The 24601-nt window shown below is 42.7% G+C and overlaps 1 protein-coding gene across 2 annotated transcripts in view; it reads left to right on the top strand.

Annotated features, from left to right (window-relative positions):
• Window positions 1–24601, top strand: part of TANC1 (tetratricopeptide repeat, ankyrin repeat and coiled-coil containing 1) — a 3647153-nt gene that overhangs the window by 3065046 nt on the left and 557506 nt on the right. For both annotated transcript variants that reach the window (XM_044074752.1, XM_044074753.1), the window contains exon 21: window positions 3320–3398. In XM_044074752.1, coding sequence (XP_043930687.1) covers window positions 3320–3398 — 79 coding nt within the window. The remainder of the gene's footprint in view (window positions 1–3319; window positions 3399–24601) is intronic.

Raw genomic sequence — 24601 nt, 5'->3', positions numbered from 1 at the left:
TGCCTTGCCATGCGGTCTCATCTTAGCCCCCAGAGTGTTCACCAATTGCATGGGGGTGGTAGCAGCCCTTCTTTGACTCCAGGGATTCAAGATTTTTCCTTACTCTGAGAACTGGCTCTTGGCTGCCCCTTCAGTGGAGTTTCCCTTACAAACCAGGGAGTACTTCTTTCAGCTATGAGCCTGAATTGGCATTTCCATCAGTCTAGAAAAATCCAGTCTTATTCCCACTCAACATGTGGGTCTTTTTTGGGATGTCAGTTGGACACTACTATAACATTGATATCCGTACCCCAGGACAGAATTCTATCTGTAAAATCTGCAGTAGAGAATCTTCTGATGTCCAGACATCCCTCCGCTAACTTAATTCCGAGGGTGCTGGAACTCATGGCATCTTCGATGTTGATGGTACAGTTTGCTTGGTACTGGATGAGATTTCTTCAATGGCTTGTACAATCATAATGGTTTCCAAGAATTCACTTTCTTTCCCTTCACATTGTCATAACTCAGTTTTGCAGTAAATACCTTCAATGGTGGTAACAGACCCTGCTTGTGTCAGTGACCAAACTCTTCCAAGTCCCTTCTCCAGCAGTAGTGGTACACAGGCACATACTCCCTGGGGTGGGGGGGCATTGCAAGGGGAGAATGGTCCAAGGTCTTTGGTCAGACTCGGAAGCATTGCTTCACATACATAATTGGGAGTTGGTTTAATGGGTAAGGTGTTTATTTATAGACACAAGGTGCAGGATTTGATTGTTACATGGGGTAATTGGCTAGGCTTAAAATGGCCCACAATGGCAGTTAAGCCTAGTACTAATCTATGTCTTGGAGATGAGAGTGGTTTTCCTTGTGTTGCAGGAACTACAGGATTGTCCTCCTTCTTGAGTGGTAACTATTCAAACTGACAACAGGACAGTAGTCTGGTACATAAACAAGCAGGGGGGAACCATATCACACAGATTAATGTCGCAAGGCTGTGACAGTGTGGCAGTAGTTGATGGCCTCTCACTGGTTTCTGACAGCAACACGTATCCCTGAGAGGTTCAACAATTTGGCGGACAGACTAAGCAGGAACCTCCTATTGCCTCACGATTTGTCTCTCTATCCAGAGATTGCCAAGAAAATATTCAGTCACTGGATCATTCTCAGCTGCGACCTCTTTGCAACTCCCCAGGACATGAAATTCAGCAGTTATTTTGCCATAGGCCCCCTTCTGAATTTTTTTAGGTTTTAGGGATGCTCTGTCTCATTGTTGTTCTCCAGGATTGTTATATGCTTGCACCACTCTTCCTCTCATGTCCAAATTTCTTTGGAAAACTTTCAGGTGTAGGGTCTCTGTCATCCTCCTAGTCCCTTTTTGTCCCAGGCAGATTTGGTTTCCCTTTCTTAAACCACACTTGAAGGAGCCCCCCCTAATTCCTCTACCGGATCTGATGACTCACCCAGACATTCTCAACCTGAAGTTAACCACATGGTTTCTTCAGTTCTAGTGATAGCAAGAGATAAATCCCTTTCCTCTGTTGTGGCTGACATTATCAGACTGTCACAAAAGCCTTCAACCTGAAAATTCTGCTGCAGTAAACAGAGAAAGTTTCCTTATGAGTTGAATATCAAAGCATAGATCCTTTTCAGCCTCTACTGGGGATGTTCTCCATTTTCCTGACTACCTTATTTCATTCCCGCTGTACTTTCCCCACCAACAAAGTTCAGCTGGCAGCAATCTCTTCCTTTCATGTTGGGTTCCAGTACAGTTCAGCAGCTTCACAGATTGTGTAAAGGCTTCACAAAGGCACCTTCCTTTTGTGACCTTCGTTTAAGGACCCGGTGCCACCTTGGGATTTTAATTAAATTGTAAAAGCCCTGTCTAAACCTTCATTCAAGCCTGCAACATCTGTGGACTTAAAATTCCTGTCCTGGAAGACTATCTTCCTAGTTGCTATCACATCAGCTAGAAGAATTTTGGGACTTTGGAGCCTCTCTCCATCATCTCCCTATATTGTTTTATTTTACAGGGATAGGGTTACCTTAAAGACTAATGCCTCGTTTATTCCAGAGGTGGCTTCTGAGACCAGTTTTTCCCAGCCCATTCATCCACTTACCAATATTTTTCTTTTCTGTCTAGAAACAAAGGTGAACACATTCTACACACCTTGGACGTTCACAGGCAACTTCGTTTCTACTTCCATGGAACAGCTCCTTTTAGAAAAGATGCAGATGTTTGTACTTTTGCTTAGAGCAGTTTGGGTAAGAAAGTATCCAAAATTTCGCTGTCCAGATGGTTATTGGGACTTGTCTATTCACTCCATAACAAATCAGTGGCTACCAAGCCCAGAGCTTATTGTGCCAGAGCCATGGCAGCTTTTTGCAGACTTTTTTTTCCGATCACGTTTCCTGGATGTCATTTGTCAAGCAGTGACTTGGTCTTTTTCACATACCTTCATTAAGCACTACAAATTAGACTGCACTTCAAGAGCCAGAGCTTCCTTTGGAGTTCCTGCCTTGAAGTGTCTCCTGCCATGAGGCCATCCAGGATTTCCACAGCTGGGGATTCTGACCCATATATCAGATCAGACAGACTGAATGAATACGATTTTAAGTGTTATGTACTTAGCATAACAGTAGATCCTTTCACTCCCATCCATCTGATATGCCAGCCTGCCCTTCTTTCCCCCCTGCAGATCTGTAGACCTGATGGATTGTGTCTCCTTTCTTGAGTCAAAGGCAGTGTGAATTTGGGTTTATGTTCAAGCGTCAAACTCAGTCTGAACTAATTGGAGGAGCAGGGCATTATGGAAAAAACAGATTTTGAATGACTTGAGGGTGGAGCACTGAATTTGCCAGATTGGATCCAAGCAGTGGTTTGAAAGACCCATATATTGTACCGGACAGATTGGAATGAAAGGATTTATCATTATGGTAAGTACACAACTTTTGTTTATGGCGTTTTCACTATTTCTTTTAGCATGTGTGCTTCAGATGTGTTGTATTCTTATGTGATATCAAGCGAATCAGTATAATTTTTTTGTCTCTGTAATTTAGCTAGACATCACTGGATGTTACTTTGAACTGTTACTAAAAGGAAATGACTTATTTCTGTTGAACTAGTCTCCTATTCTCCTTTACCTACACTGAGTGCTTGACATAACCATGACTGAGCTGCCGGACATGCCAGTATCAAAGCAAGCAACAACTTTTCATAGTTCATGGAGTATTAGTGGAACATGGCACGCAGTACTTTAGAAAGCTAAAAACTGTGTTACTTGTATTAATATTGCACTGATATTGACTGTATAATTTAACACATTTTATTTATTTTTGTTAGGTGGTTGAGGAGTTGCTGAAACTTGAGAATGTATTTAATGTTGAAATCAATGGAACAGACACACTGTGGGGTGAAACAGGTATGTTTATTTAACATACGTATTTAATATTTTGGAAGATTATTAACCACAGTAGAAATGTTACCTGAAAGTAATTGTGTGACCTAATTATCCTGTCCAAATTATTTTTGCCTCACCTATCTCAGAAATAGACTTATTTGTTGTGATTGTCAGCTGTACTTCTTTGCCTGTTTACCATTATTTCTGATGTGTGTTCCACTCGTGCTGCACTCACCTTTACTATTGGAAACTGTTCCAGACAGATGCTGTTCTATTCATTTAGATGTTCTTCATGTTTCACTGTTGCAGTCATTACATTTGGGTAATCTGCTGGCAGGTTGCCCTCAGTCAGCCTGATTAACAAAGTCTTGGGTCCTGCATTGATTACTGTCCCTTCTTCCATGACATCAGGTCGTCAGGGGTATAAAACATGCAGCCGACGCCATTACGTCAGTCTTTCTTGCTGTGCGGTGTCCGAAGCAAAGGCAGTTCACAAGTGCTGGTCGGCCAACTCCTGAAATTTTCGTTTTTGAGTTTCAGAACCGAAGTCTTCATCTAAAAGCTAAGTACCCCGTTGGGGAAACTTTTTCTTGCTCCTTACCGATGTCAGTAAAAGTTAATAATTGTATTACTTGTGGGAAGCAAATACCTCGTAAGGATTTTCATTTGTACTGCATTCCTTGCCTAGGCCCTGACCGCAACGTGCCTTGCTGTCGGTTTTGTGCTAAATTTAATCAACACACTATTAAACGTCTGTATATTTTTGCTTCTAAATATTTTGGCTCAAGATTTAACTGTCCAGAAATGTTAGCAGTATGACTACTGGAATATCTAAAAACCGCAAAGAAAAAGACAGACAGACCATCAAGATTCGCCGGTTCGCAGGTACCCAGTGAGGCGCCTTCGCAGCTCCTGATACCCGCTACTTTTGATTCGCAGGCCTCTACTGAGACCCATTCGGAGTCCGGTATGCCGCAAGATACTTTTTATTGAACCCGTGGATGTCTCTACCTTAGATGGGTCCGGAGCCACTGAGCAGGCACCGGCTTCTGAGGGTGTTTTCAGGCCTAAAGATTTGTATATTAAACCGATGCCATCTTCCAAATTAAGGCCAAAAACTACTTCTATGTCTAGAAAACCGACGCATAGGCCACGTGTACAGGCCCCAGTGCCTAAAAAACAAATGATCAAAATGGCTGAGGATTTAATTACCTTGATCAGGGGTACCCATCCCCCTCCTGCTACGAGGCCTAGGCAAGGCACTGACTATGAATCTTCAGATCAAGTTTCTATTTCTTCTGATTCCTCTTCTGATCAGGAATTATCTGTACCCACTTATGAGGACTCTGATGCAGAAGACTCCATCCCATCTGCATCTCCTCCTGAGGATTACTCTTTTGGAGAAACTTTGCATACTTTAAGGGAACATTTTCACTGGGAGAGTCAGGACTTCTGTGAATCAAAAAAGAGGCTTAGGGATTTCCTTCTTCCTCAGCATAGGCCTTTGGCTATATCTCCTGCATTAGACATTGTTGATGATGTGTTTTCGGAATCAAGCATGGATCCTGATTCCCTACCGCCGGCTCCTAGTAAGCCAGACTGATATTACAGGGTTCCTGACTCCCACAAATTTCTATTCAAAAATTCTGCTGCTGACCCTGAGACTATTTCACAGGGTCCCAAGGGTGTTAAGGCCTCTACAGCCAAAAATCTTACCCCCTCTGATAGAGATTCCAGGGTGCTGGATAGATGGGGAAAGAAGGTTTATACGTCTGCTACCTTGGCAATCAGAGCCTTAAACTGCCAGTTTCATATGCTTAAATATCAACAGCATGTTATGGGCCTACTGAAACAGAAAATTATGTTGATTTCTGATTGTGTGGAAAATAGAGTTACAGGAATTGTTGCATTCAGCAGAACAGGTTGGAAAGCATACTTTGTAATGTGGTTTTGATTCCTTGGAGGCCTTTTGCAGGGCCGCAGTTACTGGATCTGTGATTAGAAGGCATGCCTGGCTGAAAGAGCAAAATATGCCTGATCATGTTAAAGCTAAATTGCTGGATGCCCCCTTGCAGCATGACACTCTGTTTGGTAATAAGACAGAAGAGGTTTTAAAGAAAATGGAAGACAAAGTTAAATCTATGCAAACTGTAAAAGATTTCTTGCAAGTGCAGCCACCCAGGTTCAGTAAGCACTGGCCTACTAAGAATTGGTCTTTTCCTGTGTCCAACAGAGCCACTCAAGGCAAATCCAGGCGCTCAAAATGCTCCAGATACCAATCATAGGGTTCTTACAGGTCAAAGCAATGGGGTGCCTCCACCTCCATATCTGGAGGAAACAAAAGACAACCCTACAGTAAGTAGTCTCAATGACTTTCCTCTACCATCACCAAGCACTTATCTTTTGGCAGCCCCTTGGGGGGAAAACTAGCACTGCATGCTCAAAGTTGGCAGTTAATTACCCAGGACAAGTGAGTATTGAACATAGTATCCCAGGGGTACAGATTTCATTTCCATACTTTGCCAATTCCAAACGGATGGCCAGATCTGCCACAAAATCAATGGGCAGGGGCATAGAAACAAGTTATGTCCCTCATGGATATGAGGGCTATTTAACCTGTACCAGAAAAGGAAAAAGGACAAGGTTTTTATTCAAGACTTTTCCTGGTACCCAGAAAAGACAATTATTGGCGTCCAGTACATCTATTTTGAACATGTTCCTGGACATTCCAAAATTTAAAATGCTGACTTTACAACAGCTACTGCCTATGCTGGGGAGAAACGCTTGGTTAGTGATTCTAGACTTAAAAGAGGCATACCTGCATATCCCAATAAGGGAATCATGCAGAAGATACCTCCGCTTCAAGGCAGGTTTTCTGCATTACCAATTCTCTGCACTGCCGATTGGCTTATCTACTGCGCCCATGGTCTTTACAAAGTGCCTGGCACCAGTAATTGCATTCTGCAGACAGAGGCATACAAATTTATCCTTATCTGGACGACTGTCTCATTCAAGCAGAGGACAAGGACACTCTTCTTCAACATCTGACATTTGTAAAAAGACTTCTGTCATGCCTAGGGTGCACAATAAACTGAAAGAAATCCCAACTGGTACCCTCTCAAATAATTACATTCCTGGGTGCAAGCTTGAATTCAACTGCCCAGATGGCTTACCTTACGCCAGACAAAGGCAACTGACAATGTACTTCAAAAACCCAGTTATCTGCAAGACAAATTCTGCAGGCTTTGCGGTTTATGGCATCCTGCATTCTACTCATTCCTTATGCAAGACTGCATATGAGGAAACTTCAATGGTACCTAAAAAGTTTATGGAGCCAACATTGTCACAGTCTGGAAACAATGATACCTCTCATTCCCTGCCTACAGCAGGAGTTTCTTTGGTACTTGGAGACATGTCACCAAAACAAGGGACTGTCATTCACTCTACCCACTGCCACCCAAACCCTAACTACAGACACATCAGACTGTGCTTGTGGGGCCCACCTGGCGGGGAGATGCATTCAGGGCAAATGGAGCCCAAAACAAATGCATCTGCATATCAACCAGAAAGAGATGCTAGCTGTTCAGAATGCTCTGACAGCCTTCAAGGACTTACTTCATCCAGGACAACTACTGATAAGGACGGACAACACCACGATTATGTGGTACATAAACAAGCAGGGGGTGATAACACATTCCTACCCCCTTTGCAGACTAGCCATGGCATTGTGGAACACGGCTTTGACTTATGAAATGCATCTTCAAGCTCAATTCCTGCCAGGAAAACAAAATACTCTGGCAGACGAACTAAGCAGAAATCTTATGGACCCACACAAATGGAAACTGGATCCACAAATCTTCAGCATGTTAACACGGAAATGGGGAAGCCCAGACATAGATCTATTTGCATCTCCACAAAATTATCAGCTGGACAAATTCTGCACAAGAATTCATCACAAAAAAGCATGGAAAGTGGACGCCCTATCCCCTTTAGTTCGAAAAACCTATCAGTCTATGCCTTTCCCCCTCTGCCTCTTCTCTCCAAGGTCCTACTAAAAGTCAGACAGGAAAAAACAAAAATGATCCTAGTTGCTCCGGACTGGCCTTGACAACACTGGTACCCACTTCTAAGGAATATGTCGCAACTCCCCCCTTGGTACTTGCCTCAAATACCTCATCTACTGTCTCAGCAGAACAATCAAATTCTGCACACTCAGCTCCAAACTCTGAACCTTGCAGCATGGCTAATCATTTAATTATTCAAACAACACCTCTCAGTAAATCTGTGATGGATGTCATTTTGGAAGCCAGAAGGCCTAGTACTAGAAAATCTTATGCTGATAAATGGAAGAGATTCTGTGCTTGGAACCAAGCACAAGGAACAGACACAGCAAAGTCCAATATTCCTCAGATTTTACAATATTTGACTGAGATGCTTGACAAGGGCCTATATTTTTCTTCAATAAAAATTCATGCCTCTGCCATCTCGGCTCATTATCATAGGATCATAGATTAGTACTAGGCTAACTGCCCTTGCGAGCCATTTTAAACCTAGCCAATTATCCCTTGTGAGATTCAAACCCTGCACCTTGTGTTTGTAAGGCAAAAACCTTAACCATTAGGCCACCCTCCCAACCCAACACAACATTACAACACAGAGCCTCCCCTCTTTTCTCATCCTCTGCTTAAACAGTATCTTAGAGGGGCCAAAAATTTAAGGCCTCCCAGTAGATCTCCAACTCCTGCATGGGACCTCAATTTTGTGCTGGAAAAAATCACCCTGCCTCCTTTTGAACCAGCAGCTACTACGGATATAAAATTTCTTTCTTGGAAAACAGTTTTTCTCTTGGCAGTCACTTCAGCAAGAAGGGTTTCAGAACTACTGGCTGTCATGGCTGTGGAGCCTTTTATTATATTTTACCTGGACAGGGTGTCCCTCAGGACCAATCCTTCTTTTATGTCTAAGGTGGTATCCAGTATGGCTCTTAACCAGACAATTCATCTGCCAACTCTGCAGAACAAGGGGGAGCGTATTCTGCATTCATTAGACATCAGACAACTAATACTCTACTTGAACAGGACCAAATCTCTAAGAAAGTCTGAGCACCTACTGATAGCATTTGCTGCGGGGTCAGAGGGGAAGGCTGTATCAAAGCAGACTATTTCTAAGTGGATAAGCCACTGCATTCATTTTTGCTACCTGCACCATGGTAAACCTGTGCCTAAGGGGATCAGATCTCATTCCACCAGGGCTGCCTCTACCTCAGCAGCTTTTCTCAGAGGGGTTCCAACCAAAGACATTCTAGAGGCTGCTACTTGGAGATCTGTTCATACCTTCACAAAGCATTATAATTTGCCTCTCTTCTCCAAATTCAGGGCAGGCTTTGCCACTGCAGCTGTTTAGCTTCATCCTCCCATCCATAGCTTTAGGATTCTACCCAGATGTAATGACTGCAACAGTGAAACACGAGGAACATAGTACAGTTGTGTACACTTAGCATAAATGTAGATGTTCGAGTGTATTCACTGTTGCAGTCCGGGTTACCCACCCGCCATCCCCCTTTTCTATACCTTTTCTTTCCTTCACTATATACTAAAGCCTTTGTGGTGTATTTGCTATTAGATGAAGGTGAAGTTATGTTGCTAAAAGTGCATTTATATATATTTCTGTCTATTTATAGATATATATATATATATATATATATATATATATATATATATATATATATATATATATATATATATATATATATATACATTTTTTTTTTGCTCCCCATTTGGGGGACACCTGGCATCTGGGGCAAGAAAAACTGACGTAATGGCGTCTGCTGCATGTTTTATACCCCTGACGACCTGACGTCATGGAAGAAGGGACAGCAACTGATGCAGGACCCAAGACTTTGTTAATCAGGCCGACTGAGGGCAACCTGCCAGCAGATTACCCAAATGTAATGACTGCTACAGTGAATACACTCGAACATCTACATTTATGGTAAGTGTACACAACTGTACTTTCTCGGAGGGGTTCCTACCAGAGACATTATAGAAGCTGCTACCTGGAGTTCAGTTCATACTTTCACCAAACATTACCATTTACCTCTCATCTCTAAATCCAGAGCTGGCTTTGCCACTGCTGTCCTGCAGGGCCTTATAGCTGCTCCTAATGCTGTGTAAATCCATCCTCCCAACCATAGCTTTGGGATTCTACCCAAATGTAATGACTGCGACAGTGAAACAAGAAGAACATAGTACAGTTGTGTACACTTACCATAAATGTAGATGTTCGAGTGTATTCACTGTTGCAGTCCTGGTTACCCACCCTACAGCCCCCTGTTTTTCTCTTGCTATACCTCTCCTTTCTTGTATTATGCTTAAAAGCCTTTGTGGTGTATTCGCTTTTGTTGGGAGGTATATTTTATGTATTTTACATTACATATATATATATATATATATATATATATATATATATATATATATATATATAGCTCCCCATTTGGGGGGCACTTGACATCTCGGGCAAGAAAAACTGACGTAATGGCGTCAGCTGCATGTTTTATACCCCTGATGACCTGATGTCATGGAAGAAGGGACAGCAACTGACGCAGGACCAAAGACTTTGTTAATCAGGCCGACTGAGGGCAACCTGCCAGCAGATTACCCAAATGTAATGACTGCAACAGTGAATACACTCGAACATCTACATTTATGGTAAATGTACACAACTGTACTTTCTGCTTATTTATGCATCCAATATCCTCATACATTAAACTGTGGTGGTAGTGCTGCAGTAGTGTTGTCGCCTCACAGTAAGACATTGTCCTGTTTGATTCTCAGCTAGAGCGTCTTCTGTGTGCAGACATGCGTGAATGGGCGTACCTTCGTTGAAGGTTGTGCGTCGGGGCCGGCAACCCGGCACGTAAAAATCTACTGCCAATCATTAGCGGACCGGAGTTCCGCTGTGGCGACCCCTAACTTGGAAAAGCCGAAATTATTCTCTGACCTTCCTTCCTTGTTATACCGTTTGTCCTTTTCGTGTATTTGCAAATCTACTTTAAGGATTTTTTTTTGTGCAAGGTAAAATCCCAAAGTGACAAGTACTTAAGCAGGCTGCCTCTAGAAAAACCTTCCAGAATTACAGTAACTGGACTGTTGCCTTTCTCTTTCTTCCTAAGTAGGTATGATCCACTCTGAGGCCCCTAAGCAGTCATCAGTAATGGGTTTGCCTGCTTGCACTGAAAAAATATAAACTTCTTTCTTCTCCTTTCTTTTTAACTCTGAACTCTCCAACTTTGGGTGCCAAAATAGACAGATGTGTACAGAAAACACATTGTTGGAAACTAATTCTGGTGGTCTTAATGCAGTCAAACAGGAGTGCTTACCCTGCCCCTAAAAACTTGAGGCCAGCTGTACTGTGTATGCTGCTCCTCCTCCTGCCTTTTCTGGCATTGACTGTGGCATGTTGGAAGAGGCTTTGCTGGGGTCTCGAACGAGGTATACTGGTGCAATTCTGCTTTGTGTTTTTTTTGGTTGACATCCCCAAAGAATGCCACTAAAGCAGATTGAGACCACAGTGGTAAGGTTTTCCCAGTCTCCAAAAATACCAGCTGCATCTTCTGACTTTCAAGAGGAGTCAGCATTTTGGTCTGAGCCTCCCATGCCGAACTCTGCTGTCCTTGCAGCAGCCATTAAAAAGGCTCCAATTCCCTAGAGCCTTGCTGCCATCCATTTGGATAGGGTGTTAAGAGTGATGGAATAGAGAAACACATTTTTGCATCCACCACATTCACCATGTGGACACTAAACTATTTTATGTACGTGGTAGATTGTATGCATATTATAAACAGTGAAATACACAATTCCTTAAAGAGGCTGTCAAGTAGATACATCAAAGACAAGTTACTTTCCCAATACTTGTTTGTCTCAAGTATTGAAATCCCTTATGATGCATATTTTTTGTAAAGCTGCAGAAAGGACTGCTGTGTGTCAGGATGTATGGCTTCACTTTGGACTTAGCCAAGGACAACAGGATGATTTTTATGGAATCACCCTTTTCAGGACCCATGCATTTTTGGTCTATAGATTGAACACCTTAAGAACTTGGAAATGGAAGGCAAGACCATCGCAGCTGTGGGAGGGAACGTAGCCCCCTCAGCACAGTTTTTCTACGACATTGAACAGACCGTCCAATGGTAAATGTGGTGTAGGTGAGTCTCATAGCTTAAAGCCCATCAACATGCACCTAGGATGAAACCTAATTCCGAGTGCTAGTGAGGCTTTGGGTCCAAAGATAAAAGCTATTGGTAAATCTCAGGTGGTCCCAGTCTACGCACTGGAGGACAGCAGCAATCCTAAGGCCTTGCCTGAGTAAGGCATTTGGAGGCTAGTCTGTTCCTCTACTTAACCGCATGAAAATTCATCATAGTGTGAATAGGTGGGTAAGAAAGGTAATACCCAGTGGGTGAAAAATCTTCTTTAAAACCCAGTCCCAAAACTTCCAGCATCCCTTTCCTTGCCTGATGTTGGAGTTGGCATAATGGTTAAGGTGTTTACCTTGTAGACACAAGATGTGGGGTTTGATTCTCACATAGGATAATTGACTGTGTTTAAAATGGCCAAAAAGGGCAATTAGCTTGGTATTAGATTGGCGGAACAAGGCTAAGTCTTGCGCTTTCCTGTTGGTTGGATTGTTTGAAAACTATTTTACTTGGCTGATATTTAAACACAGCATTTGCTGGCATTTGTGCTCAGTTTACTAGAGCTGATCCGAGTTTAGCTTCCTTAGCCAGAGATCTGATATAAATCTGAATGAAATCCAAGGCATCCTGTGAATTCTACTGAAAAGTAAGTATTTTTGTAATCTTCTTTGCACTTTTAAACTATTAGCAACTGTTTTGCTGCCTACTTTAAGCTGGATTTATTGTTTGTGACTGTGTTTTCTGCATTGTCTATTTACAGTGCTTCAGCAATTGATAGTATAGTCTAGAGTCATACTTGCTGAATCTAGACTGTTTGGCATTTTCTGAGCACTAAAGCCAGTCATCTTACATTGAGAGTCCTCCTGCACCCTTCTGACAAAAAAGTGTAGTCAAGGACCCATCTTGAGTTGAGGGTTGTTGGAACAAGGCTCAGATTGGGGCTTTTCCATTGGTTGGATTGTTTGAGAACTGGTTTTACTTAGCTGATGTTAAACATGTTTGTGTGTAGCTGCGTATCCCGCAACGGAGGTTAGCACTGCCGTGTATAGACACAAATACTTAAAAAGTAAAATTTTCCTTCGATAATTGCTAGGGAGCTCTCCTAAGCTTCCCTGCCTCTCAGCGCTCAACACAGTTGCTCACTGCTGCCCAGAGAGTAACGCAGCTGCACATTTTGAGGTGCCAGTGCAGGTTTCTACCTCTAACAGATTAGCTGATTTTACTAGTTCTACAACAGATCCTAGACCATGTATTTCACCCTCCACCACTGATTATAGAATACACCTGGCATAATGGAAGGTCAGTTTCCCACGATTTTTGCAGCCAGCCTGATTGACGTGGGCATCCTGAGGCAATGTAGCAATTTCCTCATATATACAGACAGCCTACTACTCCTAACACATGCAAGTACAGTATGTGAGATACTATCAATCTGGAATCAATGCTGTCTCTCACGTAACAACAAACCAAATACCAAGCAGGTTGTCAGCACCAACAGTCCCATTCTCACACATACCAAGCAAACAACATACAAACCCACATATGCAGAGGTACTCACTAGAAATATACCAAAAGAGTAAAGACCTCCCAACTGCAAATCTTCTGCACACAGTACGGTCCCAACAGCACCTACTACACATAACACATCAGTGTCTCACCCAGCAAGCCCCTAAGGCAAAACATATCTAAACCAAATGTCTTCTTCATAGGCAACTGCATAGTGAGACACACAGTTGTCCCCCTCACTAGGCTGGACAAAGAGAAGGTCACAGTCAGCTGCTTGTCTGCTGCCAGGATCTGCCAAATCACGCATGCACTCAGGTCTCTCAACAAGTACTGTTATGACTCTGTCATAGTCCATGTTGGAGTGAATAACTTGAGACAAACCTCACTGGAATATATGAAGAGAGACATGATGGCGCTTTCATATCTTGTGTACCAGGCAGGTATGTCCGTAGCCCCAAGCAACATTCTTCCCTCACCCAGGATGATGCCACAATACAAACAAAAAATGATTGACTTCAACAGTTAGCTTAGCTTCTGGTGTCAGTCCAGGGGGATTCAGTATCTGACAGCCTGGGGATGGTATGGTTGACAGACCACACTGCTTTACCATAGATGGTCTTCACCTGTCGCCTCTAGGCTTTAGGTTCCTTGCAAAGGTACTTGCCTCACCCATAGTGCCTTTTTTAGGCGTTGTGATAAGAACAAAAATATCCTCCAGAAACAAACTCGGGGTTATGATGCGTAATGCTAGGAGTCTAAATCAGAAACTGCAGTCACTTGAAGCACTTCTCGCCCTGGAAGATGCTGATGTCTTCACAGTCACAGAGACATGGTTCAAGGCCTCAGAGAGTACCCCAGCCATGCAGGGCTACAATGCCTTCCACACATTCAGACCACACACTGAATGTAAAGGAGTATGCATCTTTATTAAAGACATATACCCCTGTAGACTGGTTAAACAGTACAACTCCCTAGAGTTACTCCAAGTCCAACAAACTGTAGGAAAGACTCCTCCCCCTCCACATCATTGTTTGCTGCATGTCTCCCACCATGAACCATGAAAACCACACAGCCAGCCTGGACGTACTTGAGTCACTCTCAGTACAGCCAAATACCCTGGTCTTGGGTAACTTTAATTATCCTTCCATTGATTGGGTAACCTATACGAGCACAAACTCGCTCACCCAAAGGTTCCTGGACTTTATTAACACAAATGCTGTGGAGCAGATAATCAGCACCCCCACAAGAGGCTCTAACATCCTTGCTATAGAGCTCAACAACATGGGGGATTTCAGCACCACCCCATGTATGGGGGCCATTCCCGGTAAAGTCCAATCATAAATCAGTCTCGTTTGAAGTAATGATCGTACCTGACCCATCCTCAGGAGCAAAAAGGTTAAAAAAATTTCTCTAAAGCAAACTGTAGCCTACTGAGCGATGGCATCAGCAGTTTCAGGCCCGCTGCCAACACTGACTGCAATGACCTTCTACTGAGGTGTACACAAATGTCCTGTATAAACACCTATATAAATGTATAGACTCAGCTGTACCAGAACGGATGAAATCAAGATCCTCATGAAAAAATAACCCACCCTGGTGGACATCCAGCTTAAATAGATTATACAATAAGAGAAAGAAACTGCTGTAAAAAAAAAAATCGGTCCCAGCAAAGGATGAACTCCCTTCAAAACATAAACAAGCAGATTAGACATCTTGTAAAGTCCTCTAATGCTAATTTTGAAAGTAAATTAACATCCGTAGCTAAAGTAAATCACAAAACATTCTTTAGCTATGTTCAAAATCTAAAAGGGAAAGCCCAGCTTTGTGCTGAACTTGCTGTGGATGGTACCACTTACATTGAACCTGAGGACATCCCCAACCTACTAGCGGACTGGTTTGGCGAAAACTTCACACCCCTGTCCCCACCAATCATACCCCATAGCATATCTGTCACCTTTCCTCTGCTTAGAATCTCCAGAGAACAGGTCATGGACGGACTCTCTAAGGCCAAATACACAGCCTGTGTGGGACCGAGCAATATCCCAGGCTGCCTTTTAAATGGTGTAAAACAGGAGTTAGCAGAACCACTGAGCACACACTTCAGTCTCAATCTAAGCACTGGCTTTGTCCCAGCTGAGTGGAAAACAGCAACCATAATCCACTTGCTCAAAGGGGATCCTTCATCCGATCCCAGGAGCTATAGACCCATAATTTTATACTCAACTAATGAGAGACTTGCTTGGCTAGAAATGTCTGCATTAGAAGCTGAAGTTAAGTGAAACTTGCAGTAGTGTATTTTAGTGTTCTGTTAAGTACAAACTTGCAGTTTTAAAAGTACTATATTTTCATTTTTTCTGTTTCCTAATTGTGTTTCATTGAACAGTGTGCTGTGTGGCTCTCTGCAGTTAGTTCCCCAGCCACCCTCCCTGTTCTTGTGTTGGTATTGGTGGCTCTGGAATTGCCCGCCCCTCCTGTAAGTCTTTATTAGAACACTCCTCTTGGGTCCATATCATTTGCTAACTTAACCGAGTACAGAGAGATCATATTCTGAGTCTAGTGTTCACTCTACCTAATACACAGAGAAGATTTGAGAAGGCTAACCCACTTAGGTCCTTCCTTCCTCTCTCCTTGCACTTAAAAAAAAAAAAAAAAAAAAAAATTTGCGCTTTATTCATCTGCTTTCACTGTATTTGTGTTTCATCCTACTTTATTTTGCTTTTCTTAAAAGTACTCAATTTTATTTATTCTTCTGCATGTATTACTGCTTGGTAGTAGCCTGATTAAATTGTAACTGTTATTCTAAGTCTTTTGGTTTAAGCACTTGGGTTTCATACAGGTTGTTTTACATTAAGAAGGTTTGTGGTTTGCACTGTTGTGGCAGGACAGTTAGCTTACATCCTTCCAAGTTGGGAATTGCTGATTGAAGGCCCAATGTTTGCTATTCTAAAAGTGTATTAGTTCTGGCTTAAGCACTTGGGCTTCAGGCCAGTTATTCTACTTTAAGAGGGTTTGTGGTCTGCATTCTTGTGGGAGGAGAGGCTGGATTCTGCCCTTCTGAGCTGGGAATTTCTGATCACAGGCTTATTGTGCCTGCTTATTTGAACTGTTTCTTTCTGAAATTGGTGCACCTTGTTGCTGTAGCATATACCAGATTCAGGCCTGCTGAATCTAGCTTTGTATAACTTGAGCACTGATCCAGGCCATCTTTTTTTGGAGAAGGTTCTCCTGCACCTTAGTAGCAGGAGTGTGCAGTTAGAACTTGTCTGATTGAAGACTGCTGAAACAGGGCTCAGTTTTGAGCTTTTTTCTGGTTAATTGGGTAACTTGTTTAAATCAGTCTGTTTGTTTTCTATTGTTTTATATATATATATATATATATATATATATATATATATATATATATAAATTTGCACTTTATTCATCTGCTTATACTGTATTTGTGTTTCTTTCTACTTTATTACTAGGGGCATTGACTACAACTCTGATATTCGATATATATATATATATATACATAACAATAAGTATCATTTTCTGTGCATTTAAAGTGTTTTTTTGATTGTATTTGCTTTATTTTCTAAAAAAAAAGAAAAGCAAAAAATATATGTGCTTGTTTCTCTCCTTTCTAAGCTAGTATAGTCCAGTTTTCAGTTTACTGCTGAATTCAGGGCTTTGTTACAGATCTCTGTGTTTGCCCATACCTTACTTGGATAGAAGGAAGCTTCTCTGTTCAACTGTGAGATAGCGGTGCTTTGAGCCGCCCATCTGACCTTGGAGGAGTGGTTTCACCCCAGAAATTAGTAGTTTATTGTCCATTTTGGGCTAATTTCTATCCATTTCATTTCCCTGCTATAAATACCGCATTTACCCGGTTTGCGCTCCGGGCAGCGCCAGTTAGCCAGGGTAAAACTATTCCCAGCTCCATAGCAAGCACTTATAAACCCTAGCACTAGACCCTCCTGTACTGAAAAGAAGGACAAGGCTCTCTATTCGACCTTACCAGCCATCCAGTAAAACAGTTCACTGCACCTATCTAGGCATGTCCAAAGGGCAGTTTCAGGTGTACTCTTCAGTCCATCTGCTGAATCTGGGCATTTTGAGGCAATGTTACAACTGCCTCATGTACACAGACAACCCTCTCCTCCTACCACCAAACACTAATACATGCGAGAGATGCAATTATACAGCCAAACTGGAGGCTAAGCTCTCTCAACCCAAGACTGGATCAGACAGTCAAGAGGAGAAGGGAAATACTTGCATCAGCCCACCAGTCTCACATAGACCCATTAAACCAGCACCGGCAAAAACACACACATAAATACATGCAAACATACTCAGAGGCTCTAAATAAAAATCTGCAAAACCAACAGCGACCTCCAAAGCAAACATCCAAGCAACCTCCACCCCCCCAACACAAACCATGAAACACATACTTCACATAATCATTGTGCCATGCAATCACAGCCCTTAAGGCAAAATAACATAGCCAACATACTAGTAATATGTGACTCTATAGTCAGGCACACTGACATCCCACTCACTAGGCTGAATAAGGAGAAGGTTACTGTTAGCTGCTTGTCGGGTGCCAGGATCCACCACATAACACAAGCACTAAGGTCACTCCAGAACAAGTATAAATATGACTCTGTCATTGTCCATGTTGGTGTGAATGACCTGAGCCATACCTTCCTGGACTACATGAAAAGAGACATGGAAGAGCTCTCTGATCACATAGCCCAGGCCGTTATAACCCTGACCCTGAGTAGCATCCTGCCCTCACCAAGAATGATACCACGGTATAAAGACAAAATTCAAAAATTGGCTAAGTTTCTGGTGTCATTCAAAGGGGCTCCAGTGTCTGTCCGCCTGGGATGACATGCTCGACAAGCCACACTGCTTCACTAGAGGCGGCTTGCACCTGTCACCCTTAGGCTTTCGAATACTGACCAAGACTCTAGCCACCCCGATAGTGCCTTTTTTAGGCAAGGCTCAAAAGACAAACCCACCGCCGTAAATAGCACAAGTAACAAAAAACTGAGGGTAATGCTACTCAGTGCCAGAAGTCCAAACCTCAAAATGCACGCACTCGAGACACTCCTCAGTATGGAGAAAATCGATATATGTGTGCAGTAACAGAAACCTGGTTTAAAGCTCCAGAGAGCACCCCTGCACTACCAGGCTACAACTCATACGATACTTTTCGGCCACAAAACCCAAACCGAAATGAAAAAGGCGGGGGCATATCCATATTCATCAGGGATACCCACACCTCTAGGTTAGTGGCAGAGCACGATGCTTCAGAGATCACCCACGTGCAACTAACAACGGGCAAAACTGCAATTCAAATTGTAGCTTGCTACAGATCACCCACCATGTCCCAAGACCCCCATTCCGCGTTTCTGGAAACACTGGGAAACATAAAGGTCCTACCAAACACCTTAATATTGGGTGATTTCAATTACCCAAACATTAACTGGGAGAACTACTCAAGTACTAACTCCCATGCCCAACATTTCCTAGAATTTATAAACTCAAACACCCTGGTTCAACTGGTCAACACTCCCACTAAAAGTGACAACACATTGGACCTGGTCATCACCATGGGTGACCGGTGTTCCACACCGGAGGTCAACCCCTCGATGGTTAGAGCTGAGCATAAACAAATCACTTTGGATATTCACATTCTGCCCCCACCCACAGACAAGGAAACCACAGTGAAAAACGTTTCAAAAGCAATCTTTGTTACTTAAGACCGAGGTGGAAAGTTTCAAAGCCCCATGCTGAAGGATATCGCTGTCCAAGCTGCAAAATCCTTTACTAATGCATTCTATGGGCAACTACAAGAATGCGTGGATTGTGCCATCCCAAGCAAAACCAAGACTTGCTCCTCCAAGAAAAGGAAACCAGTCTGGTGGACTCCTGCCATAAACAAGCTATACAATAGGAGGAGGAAACTAGTACAGAAAAGAGTAAAATCCCAAGAAGGGAAGACATCCCTGATCAGTATCAGCAAGAAACTATGGTCCCTCATAAAATCATCCAAGGCGCGCTTCGAAAGAAAAATTGCCAAGGACTCCAAAGATAACCACAAGGCATTCTTTAGCTATATCAAGAATCTAAGTGGCATTGCTCAGATCTGCTCGGAGTTAGTGCAGAATGGCACAAAATGCACTGAACCGACTGATATCGCCAACATCCTGGCAGACAGGTTCAGCACAAACTTCAACCCCATATCACCCCCAAAAGGGCTCATAACCATACCAGAAGAATGTAGAGTCCCTGAAATCAAAGACACTCAGGTTAAAACAGCCCTCTCCAAAGCCAAAACCACAGCATCAGTGGGACCGGACGTTTTCCCAGGCTGCGTCCTACATGAGCTCAAAGGCGAACTAACCCTTCACCTAAACACACTGTTCAAACTCAGCATCTGCACAGGCTATGTACCCATAGAATGGCGCACAGCAACGGTTATTCCGCTCCACAAAGGTGGAGCCACAACAGAACCCGGGAACTATCGCTCTATAAGCCTGACTAGCTTGTTCTGCAAGGCTATGGAGCGCATCATCATGGAACTCATCAACAGAGACATTGGGAACCTCCAAGCACTGGACCCTACCCAGTTCAGCTTTGTTAAGGGCAAATCGTGTTTCCTAAACCTGGTAGACTTCTTTGAGACAGTTACCAAGCCTATAGATGAGGGAAAGGTTGTACACACAGCCTACCCAGACCTCGCAAAAGCCTTCAACACCATTCCCCATTCTGGTATTATAGACGAGCTCACCAGCCTGAACATAAACCCCCTACATCACAAGATGAGTTGCCAACTGGCGCACAGACAGAACCCACATGGTGCGAGTTGCGGGAGCTAGGTCCGACTATAAACCGGTCACAAGTGGCGCTCCCCAGGGCTCAGTCCTAGGACCCCTGCTGTTCGGCATATACTTCTCAGAGGTCCAGGCAAGCTCAGGAGGACTATGGCTGACCTAGTTCGCAGACGACTGCAAACTAGGGGCTATAATTGACTCTCCGGCCGACACAGAAATCCTCCAAAAGGGTCTCACTGAGATGGATACCTGGTGTCAACATCATAGCCTCAAGCTAAATACCAAAAAGTGCATAGTCATCCCTATTGGAAAAAACAAAGTACCCACAAACTACCACATAAGTGGTAGTCCCCTAAATACAGAAGACGTAATAAGGGATCTGGGGACCCAAGTAGATAGTAATCCCACCTTTGATAATCACATTGCCAAAGTGGTTAGAAAATCCTTCTATGTGGCCCACCTAATCACAAAAGGGTTCGCATCCAGATCAAAAGAGGTCATTGTGCCCTTCTACTCATCACTCATTAGACCCATCAAAGAGTACAACGCCCCATTTGGGATGTAACTTACAAGACACCTGCAACAGCTGGAAAGACCACAGAAGTACCTCACCAAGAGGATCACTGGCCTCAAACAGATGCCCTATGCAGCTCGACTAAAACTCCAGCTGTACTCTGTTGCATACTCAGAGGTGATCTCTGCCTGACATACATGGCCATGTCCAGCCCAGAATTGATGGACATGCTCCACCTAAAGAAAACCTTATCCCCTCAAGTCACATGCTCTAGGGATCTAAACCTCACCACAACAATAAATAGAATGTGCTAGAGGGATAGATTCCTGTCCCGGAGACTTCCCTTGCTTTGGAACAAGATTCCAGTCTACATTAAGCAGAGCTCTCCGCTAACACTCTTCAAAAGAAACCTTGACAAGTGGATGGGAAACAGAAAGTTTACCCCAGGTATCACTTCAGTGGCTCTGCTGGACAGAGGAACAGGGAACTAATCTAAGGGGGTGGCGAAAGCCAACACATTCTGGTTAGGCTTAGAAATACCTTTGGGTAGATAGCCTATTGCCTACCTATGAACCTATAAGCCTAACCAGCCTTATCTGCAAGGTCATGGAGAGAATAATCATGGATCTTAACAAGGATACAGGTGAGGTTCAAACTCTTGACCCGACCCAGTTTGGCTTCATTAAGGGCAGATCTTGCCTGCTGATCATGGTGGACTTCTTCTAAAATGTCACCAAGGCCCTGGAGAAAGGCAAAACAGCTCACACTCTCTATCTCAACCTAACCATTGAGAAACTTACCCAGCTGGGGATTAACCCTTACGTCACTAGATGGGTTGCCAAGTTGCTCACAGACAGAACACACACAGTCGAAATTGGGGATCCCAACTCTACCAGCAGACCTGTTATCAGTGGTGTTCTACAGGAATCTGTGCTAGGCCCCCAACTGTTTGGTATCTATTTTTCAGAAGTCCAGGTGAAAATAGATGGCCTATGGCTTGCCAGGTTTGCTGATGACTACAAAGTGGGTGCAATCATCGAATCCCCCAAAGATGTCAGAGTACTACAAAATGGGCTTGCACAGATAAATGATTGGTGTCAAAGCCATGGACTTAAGCGAAACGCAAAAATATACATTATCATCCACTTTGGCAAAGGAGAGACCCCTGCTAATTACAACATTAATAATACCCCCCCCCCAAATTTCAAACCCCAGTGGTGAGAAGTTTAGGAAAGGAAGTTGATAGCAACCTTAATTTTGATTATCCGGTGTCCACAGTAGTTGATAAGGAAGGCCTTCTATCTTGCACACCTCATAAGCAAGGATACAGCATCCAAAGCCATGAAGGTTATAACTTCCCTGTACTCAATTCTCATCAGACCAATAATAGAGTACAATGTTCGCTTCTGTATGTTCCTCACCGGACATCTGCAGCAACTGGAGAGACCTCAGAGGCTTCTCACCAAGAAAATTCAGGGCCTACAACACATGACACATACAGACAGACTTAAGGCCCGATTACTTTACTTAGTATCATATAGACTGCTTAGACGTGACTTGTGCCTGGACTACAGAGCAGTCTCAGACCCTGCCTTGAGGAAGCTGCTGCACATATGCAAATCCAATAGGACAAGGTTCACTCACTCTAGGGATCTTAACCTAGCTTGCAATATTAACAGGACATGCTGGAGAAGCAGATACGTCTCCCAGAGGTTGCCACTTTTCTGGAACAGACTCCCAATTAATGTAAAACAGAGCTTCTCAACTACCTTATTTAAGTTTAACCTGGGCAGTTGGATGGGAAAATGTAAATTTATACCAGGGGTTTCACCTATGTCCCTCTTAGACAGGGGCACCCACTGCTGATGTTAGATTCATGCGCAGACATAGACTATATAGCTTGATCCATAAGGGAAGAAGGGTATAACATGGCTAGGCTTGTAGAAGCCTTAGGGCCAATAACCTAGTAACCTCCTATGATCCTGTGTCCCACTCCTTCATTAATTGTCCCCAAGGAAGTATATGCTAGGTAAGCCATCCAGGAGGTCCCACCTGACTAGAAGGGCTGAAAATTTGAGGAATACTTCAGAGCTAAAATGTCAAAGCTCATAAACATAGCACAAGCGGAAGATCAGAGTGGAAAGGCATAATGACCAAACAAGGAAATGGTTATACAATAGAGAGTCAGTTACCCAAACTAATTGGGACCTTGGTAGTTCGGATACTCAGACTGGATAATCAAACATATAATTATACTAGATAAAAAAAAAATTTATAAAAATGTTTTTGATGAACATTAAACAAGAAAAATAAAACAAATTTATTGTAAGTACAAAATGGTAAGTATATTGTTGTAGTCCAGGCTCAAAAAAACATGCACGTTGTTTACATATAAAGACTTTATGATTTTCCCTACCTGAAAACTTTGGAAGGCTGTATTCAGATAATTGACATTTTGGATAATTGATTCTGTACTGTAAATCAGTGTGGAAGGGGATGATGATGAAATGGGGGTTGGGGGTGTTGAGAAATGGAGAGAGAGGGTAGGATTTTTGATGTGGGTCCTCAAGGTGAATAACAGCAACCATATAGTGCATTATATTCTGGCACTCCATAAACCAAATATTACATCCAGGTCACCCCTCATCTCCTAACCCTTGTCCCAATAATACTCCCCAAGAAATAGCATCCATCATTAACACCTACATCATTGAATCCATCAGTAAAATGACAAATCCCACCAACTCTGACATCAGCCCTGTCAACCATTCGGACCTTCCCACCACCTCTAAATCCACAAATAATTTTGTCTCAACCCAGTATCAACAAGCTATCTGACCTTAATATTTCCTCTCCAGCTATTTATCGATTTGCTCGTTACCTCAGTGACCGACAGCAATCTGTAAAATGGATCTCTACACTTCCCCCTGCTCTTCCTATCAAGATAAGAATTCCTTAAGGATCAGTTCTTGGCCCATTACTCTTCAACATCTTTACTAATCTACTATATACTTCTTGTCCATGATCATCACTTGTGCAATATGCAGATGACACTACAGTCGTCACCATTGCTGACACCCTACCTAAACACCATTACCCAAAAATCCTTCATCAAAAACTGGCTTTCAAAGAATCAGTTAATCCAAAATAGACTAAACTCTTGCTTTTTCTTCCAAAAACCCGAAACCACCTTAAATCTACTTTCTGTATGTCATCTCTTAACAATACACCTATTGCAATTGAATCACACACTAAGCTTCTTGGGGTCATAATAGATCACCAACTCAAATATGACCTCCATGTACACAACTGCATCAAGAAAACCCACCAAAAACTTGGTCTTCTTTACAGAAATAAAAAATCCTGTCAAACAAAGGCATAATCTCCCTGTCTCATGCCTACCTTCTCCCAAGCCTATTTTACAGTTCACAAATCCTCACCAACCTTCAGATCTGTCTCTTAACAAAATTAGAAACTACCTATAATAAAAGTTGCCAGATTCACTACAAACCAAACCTTTAAGTTTCACCACTGTCTTTCTCTTAACAGCTTGGACTGGCTAGAATTTCCCCACCAACTACATCTCTCTCATACATTCTGTTGAATAGTGGGTGTATGTTGTACCTTTAAGAAGCATTTCAAGGTCAGCATATGCATATAAATAGCCAGCACGTGCTAGCTTCAGTGCCATTTTATGAGTGCAGCCAGAGAGTGAGCATGTGAGTCTAATAGCTAGTTTGTTTATAAGTTTATCTAAGTTAAAGTTACTAAACCTCAATCCTGATGTGCTTGTATTTAATAAAGCTGCTTGAACAGAACCCACAAAGACTCGTCTATTTTATCCTGACTAGACGAGCGACATGGTGTCAGAACCAAGATTCCAGAGACTGCTTTTCAGAGCTATGAGGTACAGAGTTAACACTGAGAGTAAACTAAGAGAAACAAACACAGAAAAAGGGCCAGAAACAAACCAAAGGTAATGAAAACTTGTACAAACAATTTTTTTTATAAAAAAGCTAAAACAGAGCATTACAAGTGCACAAACCACATTATTAAACAAGCGAGGGGCAAAAAGGTTTATTAATTAAACAAAGTGTTTAAAATTAAGATATCTGATAAAATGATTATCAGAAAAGCACATAAGAGGTTTGGAATTACCTCGGAATTGCAAAACTAGCATGTTTAAAGC

Source organism: Protopterus annectens, chromosome 6.part0 (assembly GCF_019279795.1).
Source record: "Protopterus annectens isolate FY-2018-M chromosome 6.part0, PAN1.0, whole genome shotgun sequence".
In the NCBI taxonomy this organism is placed as follows: Eukaryota; Metazoa; Chordata; order Ceratodontiformes; family Protopteridae; genus Protopterus; species Protopterus annectens.
Note: the sequence above shows the minus strand (reverse complement) of the source record. Positions and strands in the feature narration are given on the sequence as shown.